The following is a 25,089-nucleotide window of genomic DNA, read 5'->3' on the forward strand; positions in this document are numbered from 1 at the left end:
TGAGTGGAACTGAGGGGGTGTGGATGCCTGTTGTTTGTAACCGGGGAACGGAGATGGAGCCGGGCAGAACGGTACTGAGTGGCGCGGATATGCTGTCTGGTAATGAGAGACAAGAGGCCGGTACAGCTGCAGTGCCAGTGCCGTCTGCCCGGGACGTGAAAGTGCAGCAGGAAAAGCTGTCAGGAGTTGTGAAGAGTGTGCACCGGAGCCTGCGGAGGAAGTATCTGGAAGGTACGGCTTAGAGGCAGGCCCAGTCACATGAGCGCTGCAGTCCTTGTTCCTTACTGCTGGCATGTTATTCTTACACTAGACTGGTGACTTAGCAATGCCCATACAGTGCGGTGCAAATAATAAGACCATGGAGTGCTGGGGATCTAAATACCCATACAGTGCTGGGCTACAATAATACCTATACAGTGCGGCACTGTGCTGGGGACATCATACCCATACAGTACAGCACAGTGTGGGGAACAGTAATGTACTAGTGACCTACTAAAACCTATACAGTGCAGCACTGTGCTGGGGATATAGTATATTCATAATACCCATACAGTGCTGGGCTACAATAATACCTATACAGTGCAGCACAGTGCAGGGGACATCATACCCATACAGTGCTAGGTTACAATAATACCTATACAGTGCAGCACTGTGCTGGGGATATAGTATATTCATATTACCCATACAGTGCTGGGCTACAATAATACCTATACATTGCAGCACAGTGCAGGGGACAGAATACCCATACAGTACAGCACAGTGTGGGAAACATAGTAATGTACTAGTGACCTACTAAAACCTATACAGTGCAGCACTGTGCTGAGGATATAGTATATTCATAATACCCATACAGTGCTGTTGACATAACATTATACTGCTGACCTAATTATACACATATAGTGCTTGGGCCATAATAACAACCATACAGTGCTGTGAATATAATATGCTGGTGACCTAATAATATCTGTACAGTGCTGGGGATCTATTCATACCTATACATGTGCAGGAAACATAGTAATGTTCTAGTGATCTAATGATGCCCATACAGTACTGGGGTTGTAATAATGTACCCATATAGTGCAGCACAGCACGGAGGACATAATACCCATACAGTGCAGGAATCCTAATAATGTACTGGTGATCTAATAATGCCCATACATTGCAGCACAGTGTGGGAGATGTAATAATGTTGTGTTGATCCAATAATACACATACAGTTCTGACTTAATGTACTGGTGACCAAATTATACCCATATAGTACAACACAGTGCTGGGGACATAACAATGTACAAGTCCCCAATAATAATACCGATACTGTGCTGGGGACGTGAAATGATGTACTTGTGACCTAATAATACCTGATAGTGTAGGATTGTGCAGGAAACATAATAATGTACTGGTGGCCTGATAATACCTTTACAGTGCTGGGGACATTGTAACTACAGTGCAGCACTGTGTGGGGGACACAGTAATACCTATACAGTGCTACACTTTGCTGGGGACATGATACTGTAGTGATCACCCATACATATACATAATCTACTGGTGACCTAATAATGCTAATACAATTTGTTGATGATATAACATTTATTCAATATAGTTCTGTGGTGGAGAAATAATACCTCCACAGCTTTTATTTTGTATTCTGCACCTGAAAAATGAAAGCTACGTTGTGATTGGTTGCTATAGACAACTACATTTTGCTGTAAGACAGTTTTAATAAATTTGCCCCTTTGCACAATTGCTAATGTAAAGTACATGTACCATGAACTACCTACCTGACAGCCAGCCCCCACGCTGATCAGTTGTACGGGCCTATTCTAGATTATGTACTATAAATGTCAGAAGCAAATTTCTCTAGTCCCTGTATACTTTGGCTGGGCACAGTCACTGCAGCTCAGACCTCATGGCCGTCAGTGGGAACTAAACTGCAGTACTGATTCCCGGCCACTACACAAGACACAAATCCAACTACTTCAAGCCCTGTTGCGTATCGTATAGTCGCTAGAAGCATCGCCATACAGCTGATCGGTGGGAGACTGACAGCCGCCCTCTACAGCGAACAGATATTTATTACCTATGGTAAGGATAGGCCATAAAATCGTTTGAAGTGTGTCTCCAGTTATAAAAACTCGTCATAAATGAAAAGGACTGGTTAATATATGAAAAATTGTAATATCTTATTAAAAAATATATATATTTTCCTCTCCACTTTTCAGGCAGTTTTTTTCCATATTTGTCAATGAAGAGGGGAGGAGTAAGAGGCGGCTGCTGGAAAAGACACTCAAATAATTGCTGCTGCACTATGTGTTCTTTTAACGCTGAAATTCTTGTAGATTAGATAATAGCAGTGCACAGAATGAGGCAATACATCATTTAACCAGCCGCCAGCAACCTCTTGCTCCATCCCTCCCTTTTCCATAGTTCTGTGTGTGAGGCTGTATACAAGACTGAATCTTGTGTAGACAGTCAGATTGAAGATAAGAAGGAGGAAAACGGTTTAATAAGTTGTGAAGAAAACGGATCTCCTTAGAAGGGTTGTCCAGGATAAGTGTTTTTTTGTCTTTGTTTTTTCCCAAGGGGAGGTGGGGACCAAAACCATGTACATATACTTGCCTGTCCCTGGTGCTCTAGTGTCTCCCATCACGGTCTGGCCCTGCTGCTCTAGGATCTCATCCCATGTCCTTTCCTGAGGCTGCTGATTGGCCATAGCGGTCACGTGTTGCAGGGACTTCCTCCAGAAGAAGAACCCAGAAGCAGCAGGCGCTGGGGATAGGTGAGTATGGTTTGGGGTTTTTTTGTTTTGCTTTTTTACCTTCCCCGTACTTGCCAAAAAAAAAAAAAAAAAAAAAAGCTTGTCCTGGACAAGATCTAGAATATTTGGAGAGTTTTGTCATTTTAGCTGTTGTTGGTGATGATGGTACCCCTAAAAATAATGTGACCAAAGGGACATGTTAAATCAAGTTGTGTCTACAATCTTGTAATCAGTCAGTGGGCCTGTATATAGGGCTACAGACACTGTGCTGTTTGGTGACATGGTGTGTACCACACTCAACATGGACCAGAGGAAGTGAAGGAAAGAGTTGTCTCAGGAGCTTAGAAAGAAAATTATAGACAAGCATGTTAAAGGTTGTAAGACCATTTCCAAGCAGCTTGATGTTCCTGTGACTACAGTTGCACATATTATTCAGAAATGTAAGAACCATGGGACTGTAGCCAACCTCCCTGGACGTCGCCACAGGAGGAAAATTGATAAGGAATCAAAGAGATGGATAATACGAATGGTAACAAAAGAGCCCAGAAAAACTTCTAGAGAGATTAAAGTTGAACTTCAAGCTCAAGGAACATCAGTGTCAGATCGCACCATCTGTCGTTGTTTGAGCCAAAGTGGACTTCTTGGGAGACAACCAAGGAAGACACCATTGTTGAAAACAAACATAAAAGCAAGACTGAAATTTGCCAAACTACATGTTGACAAGCCACAAAGCTTCTGGGAGAATGTCCTAAGGACAGATGAGACAAAACTCAGTCTTTTTGGTAAGGCACATCAGCTCTATATTCACAGACGGAAAAATGAAGCATATCTTGAAAAGAACACTGTCCCTACTGTGAAACATGGAGAAGGCTATGTTATGTTCTGGGGCTGCTTTGCTGCATCTGACACAGGGTGTCTTGAATCTGTGCAGGGTACAATGAAATCTCAAGATTATCAAGGGATTCTAGAGAGAAATGTGCTGCCCAGTGTTGGGAAGCTTGGTCTCTGTTGCAGGTCATGGGTTGAGCAACAAGATAATGACCCAAAACACACAGCCAAGAACACCCAAGAATGGCTAAGAGGAGAACATTGGACTATTCTGAAGTGACCTTCTATGAGCCCCGACCTAAATCCTATTGAGCACCTTTGGAAGGAGCTGAAACATGGCATCTGGAAAAGGCTCCCTTCAAACCCGAGACAACTGGAGCAGTTTGCTCATGAGGAGAGTGCCACAATACCTGCTGAGAGGTGCTGAAGTCTCATTGACAGTTACAGGAATCGTGTGATTGCCTCAAAAGGTTGTGCAACAAAATATAAAGGGAACCATCATTTCTGTCCAGGCCTGTTTTGAGTTTTATTTTTTATTTTTTTAATTCTGTTGAAGCGAAAGGCAATGTCTGACTTTTTCATTTGTTCATTTTCATATAATTTTTATTCATTACTTTTGTCAGATTCTAGTTATTTCTGTGACCATTGTGGGTTTTTCTTTCATTAAATGAGGGGGACCAACAATTTTGTCAGTGTGTATATAATCAACTAGCCTCTGTCCGCGACTTCATCTGCGTGTTGTTGGCGTTGATGATCCGCCTATATTCAGCAAATTGCTGCCGTCAATAGTTTGTCTGCTCTGGCGTTTCGGCAGTTCTCAAGCTGCCCTGCTGCTGAATTTGTTCCTCGCGCCGTACCTGTGATTGTTCTGGCATCTCAGCAGCTGGCTGGGACACCATATAATGAATGTGTTGTTGGTGTCGAAACGCCTGCTCCGGCATTTCGGCTGCGTTAAGAGCCGCTTGACACTTAGCTTGATCAATCCTCCTGATCTCCACTTGAGGAGAAGTCTGTGACTTCTGGCTACCTTCATAGCTCTCATAGTTTTAGAATTTTGTGATAAATTTAGATTTTCTTTTTCCCAGCATGCTTAAAATTGGCAAACTGACAATTTGGATTAAAGGTGTTTTCCCATGTCAGTATCTCAGCACTGGAGCAGATCAGATAATTTGCAAATGCTTGCGACACAGTGGCCTCAGTGTTATCTGTGTGTTTACATAGAGAGATAACAGACCTGGTTTTTATTGGCTACCTCTAATTAGCTGAGACACTGCTGCTGGCAAGAGCAGTTTAATATAGTATATGAACATAAATTCATAAGTCGTGAAGCCATGTCATTTACCAGGATAAAAAGTAGCCTATGTATTAATCGAGGTTACAATCTATCTATGTGCCAAATTTAATCCAAATCGGTTCAGCCGTTTTTACGTGAAAGAAGAACAAACATACAAAGAATATATTTTTAATTTTAATATATATTTTTTTTTTATATTTTATAATATTTGTAGGATATGGGCTGAAAGTGCAGCTTTAATTTGAGAGTATTTGTATCCTAATTGGAGTAAGGGTTTAGGAATTGCAGCTCTGTAATATGTAGCAGTCTCTTTTTCAAGGACCAAAGGTAGTTGCACAGTTATCTCCAAGTTATTTAATGAGCTCTTCAATTAAGCAGGTAAAAGGTCTGGAGTTGATTCCAGGTATGACACTTGAATTTGGAAGCTGTTGTTGTGTACCCACAACATGTGGTCAAATGAGCTCTCAATGGAAGTGAGGTTAGGGTCCATGCAGCAAAAACGCATTGTGTTTTTTTGGGGGGGTTTTTCATTGCATTTTTGCTGTGTCTGTGTGTGTTTCCCCTGTGATTTCTTCTTCCCTATAAATATTTTGATATTCTGTTCATCAGGGTGTGCTCTATTTTTGGTCCGTTTTCACAGATCGCACCATACGCTGCAATGTATGAGGGATACAGGAAAACAGGCGCCCCATGGTTGTAAAACGGGCATGAAAAACTACAAGATTTCCATATTTTGTAGAGTTTTCCTAGTGTTCTCCTTGTGTAAGCTGAAGGTTACTGTATTAGATGTTTGTGCCTTCTTTTATGACCTGTTGGTGTTCTCACATACTAATCTGTTTATGGTGGTAATGGAGTCCTTGCAACATCCTATGAATCATGATGGGCTTGTAAGTTCTTCATCAGCTACTTAGTCAACTGAAATCTTTTTTTCTGTGGAGAGTAAAATATGTCAAAGGTTGAAAACTCTTGGCTATGAACAATGTTATTATCATAACACTTAAGAAAACAGGCTGACAAGGATTTGTGCAGATGTTGTGTACACATTAATTAAATTATAAGCCTTTTTATCCTTATCTATCTCTAGATAAAGCTAGCTCTATGTACCAGTGCAGGCTTAAGATCATAGATTTCTCAAATCAAAAGGTGTCCATACACTGTAGGCTAGATCAGTGGTTCTTAACCAGGGTTCGATCAAACCCTAGGCCATATGTACGGTTCATTTTGTGTACCAGTAAAAAAAACATATACCTATGTCTTGAATTTGGAAATAAATCACATTTGATTTATCACTAAAGAAGGGTTCGGTGAATGTGCATATGAAACTGGTGGGTTCGGTACCTCAAACAAGGTTAAGAACCACTGGGCTAGATTCACATAAGTGTTTGATTCTACGTACAACACTCTGTCCCTCATTATGCTTAAGATCGTCAGAGAGAGAGAAGTCCTGCAAGGAGGACCCCCATTATAGTCTATGGGTTCCGCTGTTTACCACATGTAACTGTTTTTTAAAAGGACAAGATTTCTGTCCTTTGGGTCCCCAAGCAGACCCAATGGACATAAACCCAATTGCTAGTGTGAACCTAGCATTAGACTAAGTTAACTTCTGTGCCGGAGTCTCTGTTGTTCAGTGCAAGGAGATAAGTAAATTAATTAATAAAAATATACACACACACCTGATATGCTAGTACACACAAATACATAATAAAAAAAACCAAAAAACAAAACACTCCTTCATTAAAGCAAACTACCGTTACTTATCACTACTTTATTTTAAAAAAACAAAACACAAAACTGACTGTTAAGCTACTTAACCGCTTAAGAACCAGACTATTTTTCCTGGTTCAGCAATGAACACTCTTTTCGGATCTTTTTCGTAAATGCAGTTTTGGGGTTTTTTTTTCCTCCCTTAGGGCTCGTTCATATCTGCGCCCGGTCTCTGTTCTGCAGGTTTCCGTTTCCTGCATAAAACAGAGCAGAATACGGAAACCTGCTGGAGGCTTTCTCACCCATTCATTTGAATGGGTGAGAAAGCTGTCTGGCCGTGAGCGGCGGTGAGCGTTTTATAATCCGGACACAGAGTCGGACATGCAGTACTCTGTGTCCGGATTAAAAAATCTGGTTTCGCGGCGAAGAGCATAAAACGCTCACCGCCGCTCACGGCCGGACCCGGTCTGAGCTTTCCGACTTCTGGCATGCAGAAGACGGAAAGCTCAGAACGGACAGGTGAACGCTAGTGTGAACCTAGCATTAGGCGTATTTAAATACACCTTGAACCTTTCTACAGGACTTTTTTTTTTTTTTTTTTCCCCCTTATTTTAAATAATGGGCATGGTGGTGTGTGTTTTTTTTTTTTTTTTTTTTTTTTGTTTTTTTTTTTTTTCTATTTTTTGAGCCAAAGCCAGTAGTGGATTCAGCAGAAGGTAGACGTCTAAAAAAATTCCTTTATATTTCCATATCAAAAAAAAAAAAAAAAGCTGCAAGAAAAAAAGCTGCTTTTCTGCAATGTGGGGCCATAGCCTAAAAAACAGGTACCTTTAGAACCACATAATATAATATAGTCAATATAAGGGTCCATTCATACAGAGGTTTTTGGGGAGGAAAAAATCTGCTTCAGGAATTAGGAAATGTTTTTTTTTCTCCAAACAAAATGTATGGACCTTGAAAAAAAATGCAGTTTTTGCCAATCCCACATGGATTTTCTGCCTCTCATTGACAGCGTTGTTCTTTGCAGGCCGAATCCGCCTGAAGGAAGCTGCTTTTTTTTTTTTTTTTTTTTCCTTCACGTATGTTCTGACACTGATTCAGCGCCAAAATCCTCACCAAAAAACATTTGAATAGATCCTTAGGGTCAGTGCACACTGAGTTTTTTTTTACGCTAAATCCGCCAAAAATCAGCCTACCCCCCCAAAAAAGCCTCCCAATAGAGTTCTATTGGGAGGCTTTTTTTGGAGGCTGATTTTGAGGCGGATTCAGCGTCCATATCAGTGCCAAAAAACCTCAGTGTGCACTGACCCTTAAACTACTGGAGAGAAAAATCCTCCTTGCAAATGAAACATGTGACCTCAGATGTCAGAGGGATTTATTACCTGTGATTGCATTAGAACAGACTGAGGTAGAAACGCATCACAGTTTTTTCCGCAGCACTCATCACAAAAAATCCGCATTTTTCCTCTGAGCTGCAGCTGATCAAAAGTAATTGGGTGTGGTGCATGTAATATAAGATTGATGACTAATCACTTCACATGAGCCTTCAGTTGTTTTCCCCCTCCCCTTTATTTCTCTGCTTTGTAAGCTGTATGACTAAATGGACCGCATAAACTTGTTTGTAGCAAGGAAAGATGTCCTTGTGCCTGGCTTAATAAGGAGTCCTCTTAAAGAGAAGGCTTTAAACTAACTCGTCATGTACAGACATGAGCTACAATGAAAGTGTTTGGATAGTCCGGATTCTGTACTATTTGAATAGTAATAAGATTTAAACAAGCAATAGTTAAAACAATTGTTACCAAGGCACAGATTCCACTTACAAATGCATAAATAAAAGATTTTTTTTTTTTTTAAATTGCAAATTGCTGGTGAGTAGAGATGAACGAACAGTGAAATGATCGAAATGCGATTCGAGTAGCCGCTCAATACTCGACTGTTCGATCGAATATCGAACTCCTTTATAGTCTATGGGGAAAAAATACTCGTTAAGGGAGAAACCACTATTCGACTCAGGAGGGTCACAAAGTCCACTATGACACCCCAGGAAATGATGCCAACACCCTAGAATGTAACTGGAACAGCAGGGGAAGCATGCCTGGGGGCTTCTAACATGCATAAGTCATAAGTATTACGTCAGGATCCCTGTCAGTTTGCGATATGCACGAGCTGACTTTTCCCCATAGGAATGAATTGACCAGCATTGATTGGCTGAATGCCATACAGAGTACAGCATTCGGCCAATCAACGCTGGTTCTGCCGGAGGCTCGTCTGTGAAGAGGCGGAGTCTAAGATCAGACCAGAATGGAGACTGCTGTGGACCGCTCTTAGACTCCGCCTCCTCTGGCAGAACCAGTGTTGATTGGCCGAATGCTGTACTCTGTATGGCATTCAGCCAATCAATGCTGGTCAATTCATTCCTATGCCGAGATGTAGCAGTGCTGGCGGTGCCCAATAAGTTGTACCCACCTTATGTCAGCAGAGAAACACTCAAAAAACCGTTAAAGGGGCTCTATCAGCAAAATCATGCTGCTAGAGCCCCACATATGCGTGCATAGCCTTTAAAAAGGCTATTCAGGCACTGTAAAAGTTAAATTAAACTACCCCCCCCCCATTTTAAAATAATAATTTAAAAAAGAATGTTCTCTACTTACGGAACGTGCACCCTGGGCGGGCATTCAGGGTGCGCCGTCTTCTTCTTCCCCGCCTCTTCTTCCTCTGACGTCTTCGGGTCCCGTCCTCCTCCGGCGCTTGCTCGCGGACACTGATAAAAAAAAATAGCCCGGGCACATGCGCAGTAGCACGCGGCTTCTACTACGGCTACTGCGCATGCGCCCGGGCTATTTTTTTTTTTTATCAGTGTCTGCGAGCAAGCGCCGGAGGAGGACGGAACCCGAAGACGTCAGAGGACGAAGAGGCGGGGAAGAAGAAGGCGCACCCTGAATGCCCGCCCAGGGTGCACGTTCCGTAAGTAGAGAACATTCTTTTTTAAGTTATTATTTTAAAACGGGGGGGGGGGGGGGGGTAGTTTAACTTTTACAGTGCCTGAATAGCCTTTAAAGGCTATGCACGCATATGTGGGGCTCTAGCAGCATGATTTTGCTGATAGAGCCCCTTTAAGCAGTTATTCTGGGCACAGAAACCTTTGGGGCATTCGTCTCTGACACAAGCAGGGTGCAACATGGTGTACACAAATTATGTATTTTAGGAAAAATTCAGCTACGCATTCATTTCCTAAAGATAAATGTAACACTCAAGGATTAGAAATTGTTCAATGTATAGATAAATTCAATTAGGGATGTAGTTTTCAAAATGGGGTCACTTGTCAAGGGATTCCACTTTGCTGGCATTTCAAGGGCTCTCCAAAAGTGACATGCTATCCAAAAACCAAACTCTCTAAATCTGTGTTCCAAAAACCTATAATAGCATTCGACTCTCCGTTGTCTTGGTCCACTTTACAAAGCAGTTACCGTAGGAGACCTGTGGACCCCATAGTCCTTGCTGGACTTCTCTCCACCAATTTTAGGCAGAATCTGCAGCGATGTCTCCAAAGCAGATGTGAACCTAGTCTTAAAGGGGCTCTATCACTGGGAAAAGTCATTTTTATCTAATCAGGCTTTAGAAAGGAATACAGACCCGGCATCCGCTGTAATAGAGAGAGGCGGATGCCAGGTCTGTATTCGCATTGTGAAGGCTAGACTGGTCTATGAGCGTGCACGCAGGGCCAGCGGCATCTCGCCGCTTGGCTTTGCATATGTGAATACAGACCCGGCATCCGCTGTAATAGAGAGGCGGATGCTGGGGAGTGTAGATGCCGGCACAGGTGCCTGCAACATCGCTTTGCTTCTGCTCTGCATGAAGCCAAAGCAGCGGCAGAAGCGATGCTGTTATTCCACACACATTGTTATCATGACCTGATGTGCGATGCACATGACCCATTGAAGGCTTAAAGAGGACCTTTCATGGATTTGGGCACATGCGGTGTTATATACTGCTGAATTCAGCGCACTGTCGGCTTTCCCAATCTGTGTCCCGGGTGAAGAGCTATCGGTACCGGTACTGTAGCTCTTCATCGTCAGAAGGGCGTTTCTGACACTCTGTCAGGAACGTCCTTCTCCACAGCAGCGCCTATAGTGCTGTACTGTGAGATCGGGGAGGAACGCCCCCCTCCCTCTGCTCACAGTGCTCGTCCATAGACGAGTATTATCAGGAGGGGAGGGGGCGTTCCTCCCCGCTCACACAGTACAGCACTATAGGCACTGCTGGGGCAGAAGGACGTTCCTGACGGACTTTCAGGAACGCCTTTCTGAAGTTGAAGAGCTACGGTATCGGGACCAAAAGCTCTTCACCTGAGGCACAGATCGGAAAAGCCGACAGCGTGCTGAATTCAGCGCACTGTCGGCTTTCCAGTGGTATATAACACCGCATGCGCCCAAATCCATGAAAGGTCCTCTTTAAGAGGAAGGAGGAGGTCAGGAGCAGAGTGCGGAAAGTGAATGCAGCATGGCTCTCCCGCTTCCAATCTAGTTGTCAAAACCATACTGGCAGAACCTTGGGAGAAATGGCGGCACTGACCCAGTTCTGCTGCTGGTAATCCTTGTAGGCCACAGGCCTCATTGAGCCATGTTTGTAAAGTAAGGCTGTAGTCGCATTTCAGTCAGGATTTGTTTTTCTTTTCTGTTGTAAGAACAGATCAACAGAAACTGGTCACTTTAGATGGCCATCTCTGCTTACATGGCTGAGCTTTCATGTTTATTTCAATGGGAAGATGGGAACAATCCACTGTTAGACCCATTATATACTGTAGCAGTAATGGGTCAGGCATGTTCGTGAAGACAGTATTAGTGATATTACAGTAATCTGCTTCCTAAAAACCTGTATGGACCTCCCATCAAAATAAGATTTCTAACTTCACCTCTTTTCTTTTTATTATTCTTTCAGCTGGTGATTTTGATAAAATTTGGAAAGAACACTGCAAAGATGAAGGAACACTATGTGAATATGCTGTTGCAATGAAAAACCTAGCAGATAATCACTGGTCAAAGAAGTGTGATGGAGAAGGTCGTATTGAATGGTGCCTTGGGTAAATAGTCTGTATATTACTATAATATTAAATATATTTCTGCCCAAACACGTGCTGTATTACAGATATTCTACCCTCAAAGTGTTTATACTAGAAAGCAATACAATGACTAACAGCGACTCCACACAATAGCAAACACAGTGGTTGTTGATACATTGTGTACAGACCATCTTGCCGGAGTCATTTATTTAAAGTTAAAGGGGTTGGCCACTTTCAGACCAATATTGACAAACAAATGTATAATAAAAACTTATACAATTTTCCAATATACTTTCTGTATCAATTCCTCACGGTTTTCTATGTCTCTGCTTGCTGTTATTCATTCTGTTACTTCTAGAGCAGGGGTCTCAAACTCGCGGCCCCCCCGAACAATTTTGTGCGGCCCGCACAAGCCTAGGGACGCCGGATCCGAGTTGAATACATTGCGAGATGATTATATCCACTAGCCGCTACGTTCCGGCTAGTGGACATATAGGCGCGATGTGATGACGTCACATCATCACATCGCGCCTACAGGTCTATTAGTGAAACTGCAGAGCGCGGCAGGGGAGCGTTGGATGGTGAGAGGACCTTTCACCACTTTGCCCACAGGCAGTTCTATATACTGCCGGAAAGCTGACAGTGTGCTGAGTTCAGCGCACTGTCGGCTTTCCCGATGTGGGCCCAGTGTGAAGAGCTTACCGTAGCTCTTCTATGGTCAGAAGGGAGTTTCTGACACTCGCGCTGTACTGTGGAGCGGGGAGGAACTCCCCCCCCCCCCCCCCCCCTGATAATGCTCGTCTATGGACGAGTACTGCGAGCAGAGGCGTTCCTCCCGGCTCTCACAGTACAGCGCGATTGGCTGTGCTGTGAAGAAGGACGTCTCTGACTGAGTGTCAGAAACGCCCTTCTGACCATAGAATAGCTACGGTACCGGACCGTAAGCTCTTCACACTGGGCCCACATCGGGAAAGCCGACAGTCAGAGACGTCCTTCTTCACAGCACAGCCAATCGCGCTGTACTGTGAGAGCCAGGAGGAACGCCTCTGCTCGCAGTACTCGTCCATAGACGAGCATTATCAGGGAGGGGGGGGGGTACAGCGCGAGTGTCAGAAACTCCCTTCTGACCATAGAAGAGCTACGGTACCGGACCGTAAGCTCTTCACACTGGGCCCACATCGGGAAAGCCGACAGTGCGCTGAACTCAGCACACTGTCAGCTTTCCGGCAGTATATAGAACTGCCTGTGGGCAAAATGGTGAAAGGTCCTCTTTAAACATTGAGGTGGAATGAAGGGGCTCATGACACTGGAGGCAGACGAAGGGAGGGGGGAGAACGGCATGACACTGGGGCAGAAATGGAGGGACATGAATCTGGGGGAAGAGATGGAGGGGACATGAATCTGGGGGCAGAGATGGAGGGGACATGAATCTGGGGGCAGAGATGGAGGGGACATGAATCTGGGGGCAGAGATGGAGGTACATGAATCTGGGGGCAGAGATGGAGGGGACATGAATCTGGGGGCAGATGAAGGGTGTATACGTAACTGGGGGAAAGATGGAGGGGGGACATATAGTTTACGGCTGACTGTAGGAGGATTATACAGTGTGGGGGCACAAGAAAAATGAATGGGCGGAGTAAACCTAAAAGTGGGTGGAGCTAAATTTGCCACGGTGCGGCCCGCCGACTGGCTGGGATCTTGCTCTGCGGCCCACATGCTGAGTTGCGTTTGAGACCCCTGTTCTAGAGGATAAAAGTCTGTCCATGATCATGTGATTTACAGTCCATGGTCATGTGATGAGCACACAGGTGCACAGTTGATTACCAGGCAGATGTCTGAATATTGTGCTGTGACTATAATGAGCGGCACCTGTGTGCTCATCACATGACCATGGACCGTAAATCACATGACCATGGACAGACTTTTATCCTCTAGAAGTAACAGAATGAATGACAGCAAGCCGAGATCTAGAAAACCGTGAGGAATTGGTACAGAAAGTATATTGGAAAATTGTATATCTCTTTGTTGTACGTTTGTTTGTCAATATTGGTCTGAAAGTGGCCAACCCCTTTAAAACAAAAACTGGGTCATGTTGCCCAATTTGGACCCTCTTTCCAAAGAACCCAAAAGTACTCGCCACAGAAAACTACTGTGCTCTTGGCTGTACACAAGCTACTTAGCACAGAGCTGTTATGGCCGTCTGATCTCTCTTCAGGTTCTTTCCCTAAGGCCTAAAATTGTATGTTCTACAGAATGTAATGTGGTATGTTCTATAATTACCATGGAGAAGAGAACATTTTTCTACCCTATCCCCCTCTCCCACACCTCTGTTTACCAAGGATCACACTTCATTTCACTGCAAATGAAAAATCTGTCTCCGATTCCTTTTTCTCTTTCGTGCAGTGTGAATGTAACCTAAAACTAAGCCAATATTTGTTGTTTGTATGTATTTTGTAGTAGAAATTGTATAAAAATATCTCCCCAAATTTTATCAGTTGTCTTTATGGTAAACAAACTGTAAATTTTGTCAGTTGAATTCTTTTTATAGAATTTTAATTCTACACTATCTTGTGTACTAGAACTTTATTATATTTTTTAATAATAATATTTTTTAGTGTCTGTCAAGAATATTTCTTCAATGGAGGCAAGAGAAAAGCTATTGAGAAAGATGCAAGGAGAGCCGCCTTAAATAATCCCCAACCTCCTAGCTCTGATCATTTACTTCTTTCTGGCCTTGATGTTTCAAATGTCACATCAGCAAATCAAAAGTAAGTGTCATTTTGTTTTTGAACAGTGTATTTTTAATGTAAGAAAACTGATCTGCGCTTGTGGTGTTCAGGGTCGCCATCAGGGTAGTACTGGCGGTATTGCTGTTAGAGGTCTGGTCGCAGTGCTCTGTAAAAGGGGCCAGCAAGTTGACAGTCAGCATTCTGACTGAACGTTGTCTACAATATGGACTATGGACCTCCAACAATAGATGATGATGTCTGAAAGAGTGTTTATATATAGGCCTCTGGAAGTGCTACCATTCTCATGTTTGTGTCTTCTAGACACACAGTTGTAAGCTGAAAAGGGGAGAGGAGGCTTGCTACTGCTCCTTCAATAGATATATTATCTGTAACACTTCTGACAGTTCCTGCCGTAGATTCAGGATTATATTTCATAAGAATATGGTCTGTACTGATAACCTGTAATGTAAGTGCCAGGGTTCTGAGCTGTCGGGAGTGTAGGTAATAAATCTGCTGGAACAGCCAAAGCCCTCAAGAGTCTGAAAGAAGAGTCAGATCATGCTAGGAATCTGTAGCCTTCCCCCTCTCAATAATAGTCTTATAAAGCCTGTGTATATGTGTGTGTTTTTATAAATAGATATACATATATATACATATATATATAGTGAGGAGGTAAGTTGCTAGGACAATCAGACGGAGGCAAAGATGTTCAGCTCACACGTGTAGGTTTATTGGCAACAGTTCACACAGTCCAGCAGTAAATAAAACAAATTGGCTTTCTTCAGCAAAACGGGTAACTCAAAATAGCTTGCTCCAGCACAAAGGATAAATTCAAATAATATAAGCAGTTCTTACTTCAGGTACAAGAAAGTAAATTTCCAAGGTTTGCTCACCAACATACACAAGGTGATTTTTAGGGCTTTTCCCTTCAGACACACACAGGGCAGTGTGTACACCAGGTTTCTCCTCCAAGAGATGACCACACCCCCTTCCCATGGGCAACCTCAGGTCTTTAATAGCTGACCACTTTGGTCAGCCAACAAATCAGGACTGGAGCATAGGTTTGGGTTCGCAACCACTCCTAAATCCTGGAGCCATACTCCAGCCAGTCACCATGTGGATACCAGCCACCTCAGTGGAATATACCTGCCCTCTACCACTTTACAATCTGCTTGTTTACAATATATATATATATATATATATATATATATATATATATATATATATATATATATATATATATATATATATATAGTACATCTATACATAGAAGCATACTGTAGAGATATAGTATATATATTGTGTGTGTGCATATATAATGCATGTAGGTGTATATATCCATCTATCAATTCATGCTCTCTATATGGGTGTATGTGTAGATAATCTCTGCAACTACAAGAGTACACTGTAGCCCACCCCAGCCCAAGGTCTTGTATCCAGTCATGTAACCTATTTGCCCATCCCAGGCAGTCATGCTCACATAGTCCCTTACCCTCCCATTCCCTATAAGGTATCAACCACTGAGGACTTCTCTAAAAAAAATTTTTACTTCTCATTCCCTTCATCAAAATGTGGTTGCATGAGGCATGAAATTCCTGAAGGCAGCCCTGGCAGTTTTCGTAGCAGAATAGAGGAAATGATTATTTTTTACCCAGTTTAACATTACATTATAAAGTGATATTGATCCTTATTATATATTATGGATTACATAGATAGAAATTTATATGTGTGATATTGATCTTTGGTGGGCAGATGTAAAATATACTGCTCTTACCTCGTATCCTGGCATAGGTAATGTGTTTACAATATGTAATTTTCAAAAACATGTAACTTAAAATGAATTGAGAAGAAAATAATCTTACCTGCAGCTTTCTACAAGGATTTTTTTTTTTCTTAGTTCATAATTAGTGTGTTTCTCAGTTGCCCTCATCATCCCTGAATGAACCCAGCGTTTTTGATGAACTGTAGTAGAAGAGATAATCTTTCTTTTACACTGTTGCGGAGGCAGCGCTTCTTTCAACTCAGTGCTGCCAGGTAGCTGAAAATTGCTGTAGGCGTATTGCAACAGTAGAACACGGCATTCTGTAGCATGAATAACAATTGATGAATTAGAATGCTTATTTTGGCTTGAGTAATTGCTTCACCCAGTGGATGGGTGAATTGGTAATGATTGCGTGCCATATGCCTTTCTTACCTTATATATAGAATGTGTTTCAGTTGTTGGTATAAAGCGCCTAATTATTTATATAGAGTACCTTGATCAGATTTGTGACTACCTAGATCAAAAGTCTAGAGAGTGAGGGAATCTCGGTTATTAAATTCTCTAAAACTAGTTTATACTCAATCAACTAAAACCTTTCTGCTCTGTGGCAAAAGGGTGAAAGTGCAACTTCTCTCACAAAAAAGTGGCTTTATAAGAGATTGTTATATCAAAAAAGTTGTCATGTTCAAAGGACCAAGACTTAGAAAAAAAAATATCCCAGCGCTTTTTCCTTTCCCTCAGTCCTAGTTTGTGTCCTATTACACTAAAAACTGAGAAATATATGAAGAAACCTTCTTTTTTTGCCCTTTCTTGTACATTATCTCAAATAACAACAATAATCTGTCAGCAAATACTTTTACTGAAGAAAAGTGATGGTCATATGAAAATATATTAAAGGGGTTGTCCCGTCACAAGGATCCTATCTATAATGCTTATTAATGTGAATGTAAGACTTTTCCTAAATACATTGCTTCAGCAAAACTGCTTTGTTTGGCCAATATCTCACTTTATTCATTTTTTTGTGGCCACAGCCCTGACCTAGCTGCTCCTGAGTCAAGTGATGTGTCAGCCTGCTCTCAGGGTGGAGGGAGGAGGGGCTAAGTGCACGGGAGTGAGCCTGGAGGGGGGGGGGGTAGTTTACCCTTTGGGGGAAGGGGCCGCCAAAACAGGGTTAGACGCCGGCACAGGTGAAGCAAGCAACATCGCTATGTGCCTGCCCTGCATGAAGCCAGCAGCGGCAGAAGCATAGCGATGTTGCTGGCTTCACCTGTGTCGGCGTCTAACTCCCCGGCATCCGCTGTAATAGGCGGATGCTGGGGACGGTTAGACGCCGGCACAGGCACATCGCTATGCTTCTGCCCTGCATGAAGACAGCAGCGGCAGAAGCGATGCTGTTCCGCTCTGCTCCGGGGTCACATATGCAAAGCCAAGCGGCGAGATGCCGCCAGCCCTGCGTGCACGCTCATACACAGTCTAATCTTCACAATGCGAATACAGACCCGCAGGGTGTCGGGTCTGTATTTGCATTGTGAAGGGTAGACTGGTGTATGAACGCGCACGCAGGGCCGGCGGCATCTCGCCGCTTGGCTTTGCATATGTGACCCCGCCCACCAATGACGAAACAAAGCCGGAAGACAGAAGATTTTAGAGGAACGAAGACGGGTGAGTATGCGACGTGGGAGTACCCCTTTAAGTGTCTCTGTTGCAAAACCCCACAGAAGAAAAATGGGAAAATTCTTTTAAACCTTTGCTAGATGAGCTTGGTTTGGAGGATGGATTGGCCAGAATCTTCAGTTAATAAGGAAAGCATGGTGTGACTTTTCTTTGTCACTTGGGAGAGTTTTATCACTATGCTTCCTTAGAGTATACAGGCTGACATTAGGATGTGCTTTCAGCTCACGATCACGATGGTATCAAAAGGGTACTAATGGGGGACGCCAATTAGCGCTATCGTCTGTTCTTGGCCTCCTATTGCTGTATATGGCGGGGTAGTTGGTGGGGCCAGAGAAACCCGTGGATCCTGGGGAGTGTCTCCCTCCCTGTGTCTAGTGATGGATCTGAGGTGGACCTGTTTCTCCTGGGGATGTCTAGGATCATGTAGAGGGCACCTGTTCTCTCGCTCCTCATAATCAAAAATTATAGCGCATGAAATTACCGTATTTTTCGGACTATAAGACGCACTGGACTATAAGACGCATCTAGGTTTTAGAGGAGGAAAATAGGGAAAAAAAATTTTGAAGCAAAAACTGGTAAAATATTTAATATATGGGAGTTGTAGTTTTGCAACAGCTGCAAGGCCACATTGACAGGTGACCCTGCAGCTGTACGGAGATGCATAGAGCGTTTTTTTTTTGCGGGGCCAGCTGTACTTTTTAGTTATACCATTTTGGGGGATATCTATTGCTTAGATCACCTTGTATTGAAAAAAAAACAGGAGGTGATTTAGAACTTTTATTTATTTCATATTTTTAAAGTTTTTTTTTTTTTTGTTTTTGTTTTTTTTTTACTATTTTATTCCCCCCCGGGGGCTTGAACCTGCGGTCACTTGATCGCAAGTCCCATAGACGGCAATACAAGTGTATTGCCGTCTATGGGACATTCTGTATATTAGTATTACGGCGGCTGGTCATAGACCCAGCCGCAATACTAATATATAGCAGTGACAGACCGGGGAGCCTCATTAGGCTCCCGGCTGTCACCCGAACAGGTCGGCTCCTGCGATATCGCCGCGCAGGAGCCGGCCTGCAACTTTACAGGTACGGGGCCGGTGGGGACCGGCCCCGGGGGAGAAGGGGCCACGGATACTGACCCGGCATCCGCTGTACTAGAGAGGCGGATGCTGGGGAGGGATAGACGCCGGGGCCTGAGACATCGCTACGATCCTCTGCCCTGCATGAAGCCAGCGGCGGGGACACGGAGGAGCGGAATAGCATCACTCCTCCCGCTGCTGGCTTCATGCAGGGCAGAGGAGCGCAGCGATGTCTCAGGCCCCGGCGTCTATCACTTGCCGGCATTCGCCTCTCTATTTCAGCGGATGCCAGGCGCCACATTCAGACTATAAGACGCACCCTTCTTTTCCCCCCAAATTTTGCGTCTTATAGTCCGAAAAATACGGTAGATCCAACATGGTGGTCTTCTTATTCCAACATTCCTACCCCCCTTCCGCCCTCTTCTCTTTCTCCCTATGTTTTGTACAAGTTAATAGGTAATAACAAACAAAAAATTTCAGTTTATGTTTATGCATTTATTTTTTCTGTCACGTTTTGTACTGATTCAATTATTTGCATCGCTTTGTCTGCAAAAGTGTCTGTTGTGAAAGGTTATATATTTGTCCTGTAAGATCAGTTTAGAAAAGGCCTGTTTTCCATAGACTGAGTAGTTTCTGGTTAAATAGGTTTTCTGGCTTAAAAATATTGATGACCTTTTCTAAAGATAGGTTGCTAATATCCAATTGGCGGAGATAAGCCACCTGGGAGCAACCATCGGTCAGCTGGTCTCAGCAGATAAGGCACAGAGAATGGAGCATGAAGTAGACAGTAGTGGTAAAACCTAGTCATTGAAGCGTGGTTCCTATTTATATGAATGCAGTATCTGGTCTAACCACTACGCAGGACACAGCAGTCTGCTTTCTGTTCCATTCTGTGCATCATTTGTTGAAAACAACTGATCGATGCGGGTGTCAGATCCCCACTACCAATGTCATTTATGATAGGTCATCAGTGTTTTTAGCCTGGAAAACCTCTTTATTAATTAATAATACAGCATTTCAGTTATTCAGGTACCAAAAGTCAATGACACATCTGTTCTTGTCAAGCTACAATAAAATTGTGATAGTGGAGCAACACGATGGCTCAGTGGTTAGCGCTGCAGCCTTGTAGCACTGGAGTCCTGGGTTTGAATCCTGCCAGGAACAACATCTGCAAGGAGTTTGTATGTTCTCCACGTGTTTGGGTGGATTTCCTCCTATTCTACAAAGACATACTGATAGGTAAAAAAAATTACATTGTGAGCCCTGTATGGGGCTTACAGTCTACATAAAAGAAAAAGAAAAAATTGTGATAGAAGCAGACTGATGGGGAAAGCGCAAGTCATTACCAAAGTTTACAAATTGCTCAGCTATGCGGCTTATCCCCAAAAAAATTCTGATCACGGCAGGGAGGACATTTGCCATTGCTATTGCTAAGCTGAATGCAAAACAAATCTTGAAAATTGTAGGCACAGATGTTTAAATGCCTCGTAATTTAAACTTGGTTAAATTTTTCATAATTTAAATGGGTTGCCCAGTCAATTTTTTTTCCCCTTAATTAGCCTGGGGAAATGAAGAAGCCAGGGGGGCATAGTCTCCTGTCCCCGGGACTCCAGTGTCTCTCACGTGGTCTGGCTGCTCTGTTGTTTTCTTTCGGCGGAAGTCCCCACCACGCGTGACTGCTGAGGCCAATCAGTAACCTCAGCAAAGAGGCCTCACATGATCGCTGAGGTTAATCAGTGGAGGGGACACAGGATGACACACCTGGCAAGGACAACAATATATTTCTGTATTTTTACACAGTGAAGGGGAGTGGTCCATACCGACCAACAATGATGCTGAGCTGTGAGACTGGACCCTCTGAGGCTCAAATCTGGCTCAAAAAAATCGCCTCCCATTGAAATCAATGAGAGCCGGTCGTTCCCTTTTTCCGTGAGTGGTTTGTTCTTTCTTTCGGTGGATTCCGCAGCTGATTCAGCCACAGACAACTCCCTCCCGACACCTCCCTCCCGACTAGGCTCATTCATTTGGGCTGAATCCTGGCAATCTGTCGCGGCTAGCCGTTTTTTTTTGGACTGGAATCTGAGGCGTCCTCCACGTCAAATTCCGGTCCAAAAAACTAACGTGTGAACTTACCCTGATGGTGCTTTGTAGTTGCTTTTGTTAATTTCAGCAATATCGCTATCATTAGTTTGGGAGGAAGTTCCACTTAAAGAAAAAATAATTCTGTAGAATATTGAGTAGGTATGTTTTTTTTGTTGTTGTTGTTTTGTTTTTTGCATTTCTTGAATAAACAGATAAACTTTCTTTCTTATTAGCTTTCATCTTCCTGGGAAGATCCGATTGCTTGATGTAGGCAGCTGCTATAATCCTTTTATGAAGTATGAAGGCTTTCTGGCTGTTGGTATCGATATTGTCCCTGCTGTTGAGGTAACCTAGCCTGTTTTCTATCTAAAGATTATCATAATCATTTAGTGTTGTGGATAAAATACTCTGTTGTATAACCATATTTCAGACCTAAATTAAAACTGATGACCATAGCGACCTATTAAATACTAGATTCTATGTTTTCACTTTATAAAATTAAAGTGATCTAGTTTTGCAATGTATTGTCTTTCATAAATGAGGCCTACTTAACCAAAGAACGTAAACACTCTAGTAAAGTGAACAAAGCCTTGAAATGCTTTGTAAATCCCTTGCTACAAAATGAAACAGATTTATTAGGGTGCATGCACACTGAGTAACGCCGGGCGTGTATGAGAGCCGTACACGCCGGCATTACAACAGACTGCCGAACACTTCCCATTCACTTCAATGGGAGCGCTCGTAACAGCGGCGTTTACGAGCGCTCCCATTGAAGTGAATGGGAAGTGTTTGGCAGCCCTGCTGTAACGCCGGCGTGTACGGCTCTCATACACGCCCGGCGTTACGTAGTGTGCATGCACCCTTAATCTCATTTTAAGACCGTGCAAATTTAGACTAGACCGTCTTCAGGGAGACTGGCTCCTCCTCTTTACGTCTGCTGATGCCAGTGCAATAGAGCCATAGTGCCAGCTACAGCACATGTCAGCACTCTGACACTTATCCAGGCGCTGGTAGACCTCAAGAAAAGGAGGAGGAGCCAGCCCCCTTGAAGGAAGTGATCTCCCATGTCTAAAAGATCCAGACAGAAAGACAAGTATGACAGGGTGGGTGGAGTTATTTGGTTATGAAGGGCTAGTAGTGAACGAGCTAGCTAGTGAGACAGGGAGGGGGCATGAGAGAGGGAGTTAGTGTGACTCAGCTCTGTGAGTGAAGCCCAATGCATCATGATAGTTGTAGGAAAACCAAACAGGAAGCTACCCATGTAAAGAAATACAGAAGATATCGGGAGCTCCCAGGGAAACCAAAAAAAAAATCACTTAAGACACTGCTAAAGGTATTTGGTTGAACTTATTAACCTATTAATAACACTGACAATTTTTTTTTTTATTTATTTATTTTTTTTGAAAGGTGTATTTTTTGTTTTATTTTTTTTGTGTGGAAAACCCGTTTAAGAAGGACCTGTCACAAGATCTTAGAAGCCTAATAATGCAAATTACAGATTGTTTGGCAAGTGGGTGTTAACACGGTTTCTCTGTCTATGGGCAGTATATCATGCAGTGTTAACCTCCCACATGGCTACTAAATACTAACAGAACACAACTGAACAGATTTAGATAAACAAAACACCAGAATGAGTTGTCATTTGGGCTTTTCAATGGTAACAGGTCTTCTTTAAAATACACCTCTTATCGCAGTAGCTGGTGCTGGGTGAGAATCTCTTTCATTTTTACATTGTCTAGTTGGCATAATTTGTGCTAGAAACCTGCACCAGAATTTTGTTGCGATTTGTCTTATTTTAAGGCCTGCCCACTTTTGTGAGAAGCCTGCCCTTTCTCTAAAAGCCCTACCCTCTTGTCAGGCAAGGGGGAAACTTCATCTAAAACACATATTAAATCAGTACATAATAAAAGCACAGCAGATATGGAAGTACTTTGCAAATTAAACTGCATAGCTTAGTAAATCTGCTCCAAATGACTTTGAACATGTTTTTGGGTTTTTATGCAGCTAACCTAGCTCACATAAAGCAACTTTCTTTAACTTGTACCACACTTTTCCATTAGTTTCTGTTGTGTGTCGGGAATTCCGATCTCATAAGATGATCTCATGGGGGAGGCAAGTGTGTTTTTAAAAAAAAGGGGGAAAAAAGCCACTTCCACTCCTACATTGCAAGTTCTAGCTATGCCTCAGTGGCACAATAATAATTGACACCTATATAAAAAATATCGTAATGGAGAGGGGAAAACTTAAAAAAAAAAAAAAAGCACTTTGTGCTACTAAAAAAAAAAAAGGAAAATGAGAAAAATGTACATTTCCGCTCTTTTTTGATTACGTTTTCTTGGAAATGTAAAATAAGCGAAAACCTGGAAAAATAAAAATATAAAAAAAGCCCTGTTTATCACTGGTAAAAAAATGAAAAATTATTTGAATAACCTAAAATGTTAAAACTCTCAAAACTGCATGTACGAGAGAACCTGAAATTGTGCCTGATCCTGAACCAGGGAAAATGGCCTGGCCCTGAATTGGTTAACTAGAGTAATGATGGATGATGGCTAGGACTACATGACAACATGTGACTCGCAATGAAAATCACATCACTTTGAGCAATTTTTAGGTATTGTGATGCCACAGCGAAGTTGCTCACCATAATTTTGTTGCGAAATGCTTGCACCTTCAATTCCCTCTGTGTTTTTTGTTTAAAGGTTTATATCCTTTTTTCTGCAGCTGTACATATACACATTAAACAATACAAAAGATGGTCTGGACAGTATGAAAAATTAAGGCAAAGATTGGAAAGAAAGCCAGTGTACATATAATAATAATAATAATAATAATAATAATAATAATAAACAATAAAAGCCAATGTAAATCGAATAAGAACTTGAAAATGATGAGATCAAACTTCCAAGTTAAAGGTCTTGCTTATTGGATGTGACTTGAAAGGCCAGTTTATAAAACCAAGAAAAGCACCAGAACCCAAAGTGTAACAATTTTATTTGTGCAAATTATTAACACATGATACACACTTGATATCTATGGGAACAATGTCACATGACTTGTAACAGAATCCATGGCTGTCATGTTGCAGTTGCATGTGACACCACTGAAATGCATTATAGCTACCGCGCCCAGCCATTTGGTCCTAGCCCAAAATATTCTGTCACCTGCCAGATGTGTGACACACCCTAGTGTTAAGTTGCAGTGATGTAATCTATAATAGTAAAACACTTGATTTGCTTCATTTACTTCTATGCTTGAATGTTTATGGACTTTTGGTGTGGGAAACTGAGGAACACTGTCATTGCTTCATACACTAATGTACTCTTTCATTTTTTTTCTTTTAGACTGTTTTCAACTGTGACTTCCTGAACTTGCAAATCCAGAGGCCACTTCAGCTTGCACCAGATGCCGTTGATGCTTTCCTGAAGCAGCTGAAGAGTCCCATAGACAACTTACCTTCTGAACTATTCCACGTTGTAGTTTTTTCTCTCCTCCTATCTTACTTCCCTTCACGGTACCAACGGTGGATCTGTTGTAAGAAGGCTCATGAACTCCTTGAACTCAATGGCTTGCTGCTCATTATTACCCCAGATTCTTCCCATCAAAACCGACATGCAATGATGATGAAGAGTTGGAAGATTGCTATTGAATCTCTTGGCTTCAAACGTATGACCTACTCCAAATTTTCCCATATGCATCTTATGGCATTTAGGAAAACGTCACTGAAAACAACAAGCGATTTGATTACCAGGAACTATCCAGATATGCTTTACATCCCTCAAGATTTCAATACTGTGGCAGAAGAGGAATCCTCCAGCCCTTGTTGTGCGCGGTCTGAAGTGGAAGATGAACAGATAGCATATACTTTTTCGGAGTTGCCAGACGCTCCTTATGATTCAGACTCTGGAGAAAGTCAGGCCGGCTCAATGTCATTCTATGAGATCGACGATCCTGTCCTCCTCCTGAGCTAAGATGGGCCAATTAAAGGCAAAGACTTGAATCAAGATAAAAAGTTTACAGTTTGCTATTTTTCCTACTCCTGTATTTTAGAGATTTTTACTGTTGTGAAGAACTGGATAATACTTTGTAGTAATTGCTATACGGTTAGAGCTTTTTTTTTTTTTTTTTTT

General features: G+C 42.5%; 1 protein-coding gene across 1 annotated transcript; it reads left to right on the forward strand.

The window, feature by feature from the left end:
• Positions 1–25,089, forward strand: SAMTOR (S-adenosylmethionine sensor upstream of mTORC1). The gene is made up of 5 exons (XM_075274276.1): positions 1–231; positions 11,520–11,661; positions 14,256–14,408; positions 21,196–21,307; positions 24,304–25,089. Exons 1-5 carry the CDS (start codon positions 24–26, stop codon positions 24,928–24,930), a joined length of 1,242 nt encoding a protein of 413 aa, XP_075130377.1. The 5' UTR covers positions 1–23; the 3' UTR covers positions 24,931–25,089.

Source organism: Leptodactylus fuscus, chromosome 5 (assembly GCF_031893055.1).
Source record: "Leptodactylus fuscus isolate aLepFus1 chromosome 5, aLepFus1.hap2, whole genome shotgun sequence".
Classification (NCBI taxonomy): domain Eukaryota; kingdom Metazoa; phylum Chordata; class Amphibia; order Anura; family Leptodactylidae; genus Leptodactylus; species Leptodactylus fuscus.

What these genes read in the sequence shown, in the direction of transcription:
- SAMTOR (XM_075274276.1), top strand. Translation starts at nt 24, where the DNA reads ATGCCTGTTGTTTGTAACCGGGGAACGGAGATGGAGCCGGGCAGAACG. An exon ending in GCGGAGGAAGTATCTGGAAG is followed by an intron (nt 232 to 11,519) that starts GTACGGCTTAGA and finishes TTATTCTTTCAG; the next exon opens with CTGGTGATTTTGATAAAATT. An exon ending in ATATTGTCCCTGCTGTTGAG is followed by an intron (nt 21,308 to 24,303) that starts GTAACCTAGCCT and finishes TTTTTCTTTTAG; the next exon opens with ACTGTTTTCAACTGTGACTT.